The sequence below is a fragment of the Rhinoderma darwinii genome, chromosome 11 (genome assembly GCF_050947455.1).
Source record: "Rhinoderma darwinii isolate aRhiDar2 chromosome 11, aRhiDar2.hap1, whole genome shotgun sequence".
Taxonomy (NCBI): Eukaryota; Metazoa; Chordata; class Amphibia; order Anura; family Rhinodermatidae; genus Rhinoderma; species Rhinoderma darwinii.
The window spans coordinates 37,182,643-37,192,693 of NC_134697.1; the positions used below are offsets into that span (position 1 = coordinate 37,182,643).

A 10,051-nucleotide genomic window follows, 5' to 3' on the forward strand; every position below is an offset into this window, starting at 1 on the left:
CTTATAAAGAATCTGGTAGGTTAGGGCATCTATGACAGGTTCCCATCATTATCGTTCTTTACTACCCACGACACTCGGGGTGACCTTTAAGAAGCTTTTCATGATAGCAGATACAACTGTTGTGTTCCATAATAAGAAGGGAGTGTCTGCTCTGGGTTCATTGCACTTATTATCCAATTCACGTCTATTATTTGTATGGGTTACTACTCTGCAAGGTAAGGTCATAGCCAACTCTACCAAAACATGTAAGACCTTCTTTAACCTAAAAAAATTCTAGAAAAAAATAAATAAATACTACAGGGATGTAATGTTTGGATCTGACTGTTTACTATGCTTTATGTGCATTGCACCAGCTAGAAAGGAAAATAGATCAGACATTAGACCTTTGAGCCCACAGCTCAGATGTTATAAAAAGACATTCGTAAAGTAATAAAGCTAGTATTCGTAAGAAAACATGTCATACTGATGAAGTAGAGCGGAGATTGCTACATCTGTGTACTTAACATCTTATCATATAAAAGGTATGATATAATACACTTTGTGGCATTTACCAATACTGGCGTACCGCTGTGCGTGTTTAGTGTGTGCCATACCCACTAACAAGGCAAAATTGCATAAAATGGGCATCATTGCATTAATAAAAATGCCCCAAAATACATAGATGCTCTTAATACGATTCACATTTCTAAACCAAAAAAAAAATCAATTTTCTAGAAAATCTGATTAGAAATGGATGTGGCTAGATAGCTGCATGTAATGTGACTTAGGGCTCAAGCATTTGGCTGTGTCGCAGTTCCATGTTGTATGGATGTGAAATATGGCAACCATACAAATCTATGGGCTTATACTATGCCTTTGATTTAATATGAAAATTGTGGCATGTAGTCTTCCTTTGAAGTATTTGTTCTTGGGCAGAACACATTGTTGTAGGAGGTAATATATACAGCGCCGTTAGACTCTGTGTAGCCATAAAGGCTTTGTGCCCACAGATTCTCATGTACATGGGGCTTTATTTATCACAGTGACACCCCATTTCCTGTTGTGTACACTTCACACACACTTAAGGAATAGTACACAAACTAAGGACTGAACAATGATTCAGTTTATACAACCGACAATGCCCTCCCCCGCTCCATTATGGAGTCATTACACGGAACCTTAAGTCGGGTGTTTTTTGGTACAGAATGCTCTTTCATGTTTAAAGAATAAAAATTCTAATTTTTATATTACAGTAATTTCTTTAATAGAGAAAAAGCACCCAAATTATTTAATACGAACACACTATTTCGAATCAGATACCCCACAAAACACCAAGGGAGAAAATCTCCATAATACAGTGCCGCAAGGAGGTACCACACGGCGGTCACAGCTACACAGTATGGAAAAAATAGGAATTTAGGGGGAGATTTGTTATGCGATTTGTGCCAGTTTTCTGGCGGAAAATAAAGTCACAAATGTTGGTGTACATCTGTTTTTATGCCAGAAATTAAAAGTAACGTAGAGCAGAAATCTATGCCAGGTCATAGCTGGCATAGATCAGTTTGTGGCGCACGGACAGCCAAGATGCCCCAATTTTTAAGAGGCGTGCAACTCTTAAATTTGGCACATTTTACTCCAACAAGCTTTTGTTTAAGACGTATGAAGGGCGTAAAAAACCCCTCGGCAGCCACCATAGAGGCTTTGCATGTTGACCAAAGGCTCCATTTACATGTAAGGAAAGGGGTGATTAGAACCAGCGCTGCGTGAGGTTTAAAATGGAAGCGGGTTTCCAAGTTTAATGTTCTTTGTTTAAAAAGTAGTCCAGAGAGAGATAGTCCTGGTGTGTGGGTAAGCGGGCGGTGATGTCCTCGGAGCCTACGCGTTTCGGATGCTTCTGCGTCCTTAGTCTTGGCTGTAATGTCTGTAAAGGCTCCATTTACATGGTTGTAATTGCTGTCTACATGAAGTTTGCCTATTTTGTGTAAAAAAAAAAAAAAAAAGTGGCATTGGATCCCATTAAAAAGAAAACTTTACCCCAATAAAAGGTTTTCCCGATTGTCTCTAATGGGATCAGATTTAATTTTTGGGCACAAAATAGACAGACCTCTCATGGACTGCAAATACAGCACTGTGAAAGTTTCATTAGGCCCATTTCAGACAGACATAATGCAGCCCTATTTTAGTGTCCATATTAGGCCCATAACACCAGAACCATTGGGTTATAAGTTCGGTTCAGTAGAACCATTTGGGGTCTGGGTATTGAAGCTGTAATACAGACCCTAAAACGTGGCTGCATTACATCGGTCAAAAACGGGCTTCATTCACATTTTAATGGGGTTTTACGCAGCAGCTGTAGATCTAATGCCAAGAACAAGATCAGGTCCTGTCATGTATTCAGCAAAGTCTTTTCCAGTTGTCCATAGCAGTCAGTCACATCATTTTAATTTTCTAATCTGCACCGGAAAAATGGAAATCGGAGGGGTTGTAGTGGATAATTACTCCTCAATCTTCTGCATTAGTTCTATACAGGAAGCCCATGAAGACGTGGAAAACCACCTGCTCATACAAACATTACACGGTCTTTGAATGACATCATCGTACAACTTGCAATGACCTCATAACGTCAGGACGTACAATTAGAAAGTTTACAAAGTGTGTATGCAAACAAAAAGTCTGAAAAAAAAAAAAAAAGAGCTCAGTCCATAACTAATGTAATCTATAATGATATATCCACAAGGAAATGTTTATGGTGGACTGAGCTCATGAGCGAGAAAACATATCCTGTATGACTATGTCAGGTCAAACCTACTAAACAAAGTGTATGCGGAGACATAATCTATACCGATATAGCAGAGCTGAATTAGTCATGTAACTATTTATTTTGTGAATCATGAGAACTCATCAGATGCAACACCCGGACCCCTAAAGAACCCCCACTGTGTTTAATCAAACCATCTTAAATTAGAATACCCTAGATATTAATAAGCCATCGCTATGAAGAAGAGATCCACCCATTCTACAGCCTGAGGGTACCGGCTACTTTGTGTTGTCTTCCACTATCGGGACATAATAGGGCAGTGTTGGACTGAGCTCAGTTATTCTGCTTTGTAGTCATAGCCAACAATATGCATGCAGCCTTAAACAGCCAAGCTGGTCTTCCTCTCTACATTATATTTGTGACTAAGGAAATGGGACATTTGGTGCACGGTTGCGTGCCAGGATGTGACTTGAATACATATACCAGAGCGTGTACAATAAATCCCATTCATAGAAATAACAATGGCATTAGGAAAATATATGTGGAAAGAGATAAAACTTTTTGATTTGTAACCTCCAGCCAAGAACTGGCACAAGTTTCATGCCTGATATGTGGAAAGGTTATAAACTGGATCACATTATAAGTAACCAATGTGCGTCTCTCTGCCCATGTGTAACCCTGACCATCAATAGTGACACCTCCAGATTAACCATGTGGGGTATCCAGCAAGTCCTAACATTGAATCCTCACTCACTGGTGCTAAACACAATTAAACGGGAAATCCACTTTAAATTTTAGGAAGTCGAGCAGCACAGGCACAGACCGAGCGCTCCATCCCTGTAATATACATGTGGAACAAAAGTGGACAATGACAGCTGATCTTGGTGACCACAGAAGAGGATGCAGCTGTTTTTGTTCCCATATTTTTTTTTTATTGACTTTTGCAATATATACACATTTTGTCCTTACAGTAACATGAATGGAAATATGTAAAACAGTCACATTCTCAACTGACGTCTCCAACAATTTGTAATAAGCATTTAATAGCTCAGTCCATGTAACCCCTCAAAAAAGTGGAGATCCTATATTCCTTGTTCATACAATTCATTTATGGGAAAGTTTTATAACAAATGTGATCTACAAATCCAAGTTATCATTCATAACGCTCTACACATCAGGACTACAAGAGTCAATGCAAGGTTAAAGACACATCTGATCTGATACATTTTACTAGTAACTATCTAGATTCCAGCTGATCACATCTTATTGTTATGGTACCACAGACAATACAAGAACTTATTCTAAAAAAAATTGTCAAGGAAGCTGTAGTGTATGTTTACAACCAGCGCTATGTAAGATACAACATACAGAACATCAAAGAATCAAAATATACACAACATAATATCATAGAGAACATAAACACCCAAAATAAACACAACCCACAGTACAGAAAACATACAATACAAAACAAAAGATATTTATATATATATGCTAGTGTTGACATTCAGCATGTGTATATCCTTGTGGATGGATATAGACAAGTGGATCAAGTTTATCCAATTTGGATGTTTACTGTATATAATGCAAACATGTTTATAGAGGAGGCCATGCATGCTACATGTTTCCAAATACAAATCAACCCCAGAGCTGTCAACCTTTATCATGATCCCAAAGCATGTGATAACCCCACTACTCACATAATGTTTAGAGGGGTTCCTCCTCTTCTGCACATCCTGGACACACACATCCACCACTCCATAAGACATCATGTTGGAGAGAGATTGCACAGATGGCTGCAGCTCTCTAAGAATATGACATTATTGCTGGGAGCTGCTGAGAAATAGAACCATGGACAGGAAGCTCACACTGTGGTTTCTTAGGTTGCCATGTGCTGCTGCTGATACTACCAAGTTGCTGGATGGTAGAGGCAGGGAGCTGGTTACAGAGCCGGGCTCTGGTGCTGCAGGCAGGGTGTTGGTTACAGTGCCATGTGCTGATTACTGTGCCATGTGCTGGTGATACATGCAGGGTATGCTCAGCTGTCCTTGTGTCTCCCAGGACTGCTCCTGATCTGAGCTCCCTACACAGAGAAGCTGCTCCCCGCCCCCAGCGCTCCATGTATGACCCTCCTCCACTCCTCCTGTACAGCAGGCTCAGTGCTTCTCAGTGCATTATGGTTTCTAATGACTTCATTCATCACAATACATTGAAACAAATGCAATGCCACAGCAGAAAGGTTTAAAACCATGAAAAACATAGTAATATAATAAAAGGATAGAAACCTGGAGGAAGTACAGTGAAAAGAATAAAGATTGGAGGTAAGTTCCACCTATGCAGCATTTCACAGATTTTAGTTAGGGAATCTGCTAGTATTACAATCGCTTCCCATTCCCATGGCAGCATTTCAATAACCTGCAAGCCTAGTAGTTCAAATGCCTTAAGCCTTATTCACACAGTGCAGATTTGACAGATTTGGTGCAGTTTTTGAAAGCACAACTAGAAGTGGAAGAAAAAAAAAAAAAAGAATAGAAGTAGAATCTTTCCTATATACTATCCTTCCCTTTACGATTCACTCCTGGTTGTGGCTTCAAAAAAAACTGCACTGTGTGAATAATGCCTTAGGGTATGTTCACACGGCAGCGTCCGTTACGGCTGAAATTACGGGGCTGTTTTCAGGAGAAAACAGCTCCGTAATTTCAGCCGTAATGGCATGTTGAGGCGCTTTTCGCTGCGTCCATTACGGACGTAAATGGAGCTGTTTTTCCATGGAGTCAATGGAAAACGGCTCCATTTACGTCTGAAGAAGTGACATGCACTTCTTTGACGCGGGCGTCTTTTTTACGCCTCACCTTTTGACAGCGGGGTGTAAAAAAAATGACCGTCAGAACAGAACATCGTAAGACCCATTCAAATGAATGGGCAGATGTTTGCCGACGCTATTGAGCCTCATTTTCGGACGTAATTCGGGGCTAAAACGCCCGAATTACGTCCGTAAATAGTGTGTGTGAACCCAGCCTTATACTGGGTCTTGAATGGTCATCAGCAAGATACACACAGAACACGGCAACATACAGTCTGTGCATTGGAGAAAGGGAATATGGAAACCTCTATTGACACTTTGTATTTTACTGTGGTTTTTACAGTGTTTATAGTTTTCCACAAAAATAATTCTGAGTACATTTCCCTGAACAAAAACTGCACCTGCCGGTCGAGAGTATACTGGAGATATTGTGGTTTTAGGGCTGGGCGGCACTAATATGCAAAGTGTGTACCATGTCGGTGGCTCCAAACTTTTTCCCCATAGGCAAACATTGAAGTTGCTGGGCGGTAATGGCAAAACTTTACTGCAACCTTGTGGGCACATATCATTTGGGACCTATTGGATCTTAAAGCTGTAGGAAGAGGTAAATGGAGGATGCTCTTTCGTAGTAGAAGGCGATCGCTTTGACAGTTCTGTTCCTGGGCAGCTTATTCATCACCCACATCCATTAGCCTGGAGTTATACTTAACAATATACAATATCCAGAGGTTGGACCCCCCTCATCATAATGTTATGGCATAGATGAGAGATACGCCATAACACTGTCAGATCAGAAGACCCATTTCATGTTCGTTATTTATATTATATCATTAGTATATTCCACAGCGGTGTACAGAGATTATCACTCACATTAGTCCTTGTCACCAATGGTGCTCACAATCTAATTTCCCCCTCTCAAATATAAAAAAATGCATCCGAAAACTGCGTGCATTTTAATGCCGATGTTTTTGCCGTCGCAGGGGGAAAAAAAACGTTGTTTTTTTTTATGCAGTTCTAATTGCACCTCAATGTCTGAATAGCCAGATACGCTGTGTACAGTTACACTGCGTATCCGCCCCGGTGGTCGCAGGGAATTCCGGTCCAAAAAAAAATCGCACCAAACTGTAGCGCAGTTTTTTGCCTGGAATGTCTGCTGCGGAAAACTGCAACATTTAGCAGGCTGGCCTCCTGGGATGACATTTTAACCCAGGAGATCGCTGCAGCCAATCACAGGCGGTCACATAGGATGAAACGTTATCCCAGGAGGCCGGCCTGGAGGGAGAAACAGACTTCCGGGTAAGTATAAGATTTATTTTTAGTTGCGTATTTTGCAACAGAATTGCTGCGATTCCGCCACTATATAACGCAACAACTACTACTTGTGGCAAGTTTTACCTCTCCATTGAATTTAATGGGGAAAACCCGCAACAAATAAGCAGCATTTACGCAAATACAACTGACATGCTGAAGAATGAAATTCTGCACCATGTCAATTTCTCAGCATTTTTTCCGCTCAGTATTTACGCAGAGTCTGGATGAGATTTGTTCTATCTCATCCACCTTGCTGCTGATGTATTATGCGGTGGATTTCCCGCAACTAATTCCGTTGCGGAAAATCTGCAGTATTTATGCAACGTGTGAACTGCAGCTGGAATTTCCATAGCAATGAGCTGACCAAATGAAATCTTAGGCTGGATTCACACGAGCACGTTACGTCCGTAATGGACGGACAGTATTTTGGCCGCAAGTCCCGGACCGAACACACTGCAGGGAGCCGGGCTCCTATCATCATAGCTATATACGACGCTAGGAGTCCCTGCCGGACAACTGTCCCGTACTGTAATCATGTTTTCAGTACAGGACAGTTGTCCGGCAGCGAGGCAGGGACTCCTAGCGTCGTACATAACTATGATGCTAGGAGCCCGGCTCCCTGCAGTGTGTTCGGTCCGGGACTTGCGTCCGAAATACGTTCCGGACGTTACGTGCTCGCGTGAATCCAGCCTTAAAAAGAGTGGCTCATGTCAGCTGTAGGTGCTTCTGATCACTACTGATTATATAAACCTGCTCAGAATTGCCCCACCTTGATGGGCAATTAGGGTATATTCAGACTTTGCAGATGAGCTGTGGTTGAGTTCCCACGTAGGGGCCAAAAGTGTCGTTTCCCCCAACCGTGGAAAAGCCAAACACATTTTGACCGCGGCGTGTGAACCCAGCCTAAAACTACATAAAATAAAAAAATAGATAAAAAAACTGCATGCGTTTTTACAGCAATTTAATGCGGTTTTTTTTATGCGCTTGCATTAAAAACGCAACCTCATTGAAAAGAACGCCAAATTACAGTAAAAACGCATTGGGTTTTTGGATGCAGTTTTAGTCGCATCTCAACTGCAACGTCTGAATGTCCGCATTAATGCCACCGTGATGCATCGGCGCTGACACGCTGTTTTCAAATTAGTTGTTAGACCTTGACAGATTTTGCAGGTATTTTTTATTTTTTGCCAAGAACGGAACCTCAAAAGTAGAAATATATATATAGTAAGGCCCTATAGGTCTGCTCTCCTGGATCCAATTCTGGTTTTGGTTTTAAAAAAAATTCATGCAAAATCTGCAGGGAATCTGCTGTGTGTTTAATGTCCAATGTGCTGTTGCAGGTAAATGTCTGTTTACCTGCAAAATCCTTCGTCCATAACAATCTATTCATTCATGGCTGCACGACTGTGCAAGTAAACAGCAGTTGTACTCGCAGCAACATGCTAAATGGTGTGTCTAAGCAGTTTCCGGAAGCATCGCGGCCGCGTTAATGTTGCCCCTTGAAGCCTTATCCTTCGGGTATTGCGACAAAAAAAACGTGATTTGATTGCGACGTGTGAACATGTCATAAGGTTCCTTGGTCCTGTTCATTTGTGAAGGTGTTTGCTATGCTGGGTTAGACTGTTCCCTGCCTTGGAATCGCTGCCTGCCCTGACCTGTATCTGTTTTATTGTGTTACGTGAACTCTACCAGCCCGGACCGAAGATTTGTGCAATCACATTGTGAGAATACTATCTGCATGCTGTCAGCGGTTGCTTTCAGAGACTACGCCGCGTACATGACCTGGGAATCCCCTGCGCAACATTCATACCCCATAAGGTGCAAATATCATAACCCCTAGAATTTAAGCCAAATCTAAGGGTATGTGCACACACACTAATTACGTCCGTAATTGACGGACGTATTTCGGCCGCAAGTACCGGACCGAACACAGTGCAGGGAGCCGGGCTCCTAGCATCATACTTATGTACGACGCTAGAAGTCCCTGCCTCTCTGCAGGACAACTGTCCCGTAGTATAATCATGTTTACAGTACGGGACAGTTGTCCTGCAGCGAGGCAGGGACTCCTAGCGTCGTACATAACTATGATGCTAGGAGCCCGGCTCCCTGCACTGTGTTCGGTCCGGGACTTGCGGCCGAAATACGTCCGTCCATTACGGACGTAATTAGTGTGTGTGCACATACCCTAAGGGTATGTTCACACGGCCTATTTATGGACGTAATTCGGGCGTTTTTGCCCCGAATTACGTCTGAAAATAGCGCCTCAATAGCGCTGACAAACATCTGCCCATTGAAAGCAATGGGCAGACGTTTGTCTGTTCACACGAGGCGTATTTTTACGCGCCGCTGTCAAATGACGGCGCGTAACTAGACGCCCGCGTCAAAGAAGTGACCTGTCACTTCTTTGGCCGTAATTGGAGCCGTTCTTCATTCACTCCAATGAATAGCAGCGCCAATTACGGCCGTAATTGACGCGGCGTTCAAGCGCCTGCACATGCCGGTACGGCTGAATTTACGGGGATGTTTTCAGGCTGAAACATCCCCGTAATTTCAGCCGTTACGGACCCCCGCCGTGTGAACATACCCTTATAGTGACATAGCCGGTCCGCGCTTTTGTTCAGAGGTATGACCAGGACGACCACATAAGCATACAAACTCTATTCAAGTGTGCTAGATGTATCTGATGCCACTTATCTCAAGGGTCCCAAAGGATTGGGCAACTTACTTGTGGAATCAAACTGGGAACAGCAGCTCTGGTGCACATACTACTGCAAACAAGTGGAATACTGGGCCGACTAAGAACAGAAACATTCATGAACAAATGTAAGATTTTGTTTGCTTTTGGTTATATAGTAATTCCATTTTAAAAGCAAAAACTCTTTAGTGTTTGCATAGCCTCATACAAGGTGAACTTCAGGTAAGACATGTCACCTAGAGTTTATTCTGTCAGCAAGTCTTGTTTTTATCTTTATCCTGAGGCCGGATTTACACGAGCGTGTGCGTTTTGCGCGTGCAAAAAACGTGGCGTTTTGCGTGCACAAAAGTCACTTAACAGCTCCGTGTGTCATCACCATATTGTGCCCGGCTGCGTGCTTTTCGCGCAGCCGCCATCATTATGACACTCTGTATGTTTGTAAACAGAAAAGCACGTGGTGCTTTTCTGTTTTCAATCATAGTTTTGACTGCTGTTGCGTGAAAAAAGC

General features: G+C 42.4%; 1 protein-coding gene across 4 annotated transcripts in view; it reads right to left on the reverse strand.

Moving 5' to 3' along the window:
- SH3PXD2A (SH3 and PX domains 2A) overlaps positions 1–4,793 on the reverse strand; it is a 248,911-nt gene extending 244,118 nt beyond the window's left edge. For all 4 annotated transcript variants that reach the window (XM_075841094.1, XM_075841096.1, XM_075841093.1 and 1 more), the window contains exon 1: positions 4,435–4,793. In XM_075841094.1, the coding sequence (XP_075697209.1) occupies positions 4,435–4,506 (72 nt within the window). In that variant the 5' untranslated portion in view covers positions 4,507–4,793. The remainder of the gene's footprint in view (positions 1–4,434) is intronic.
- Between the last annotated feature and the right edge of the window lie 5,258 nt (positions 4,794–10,051).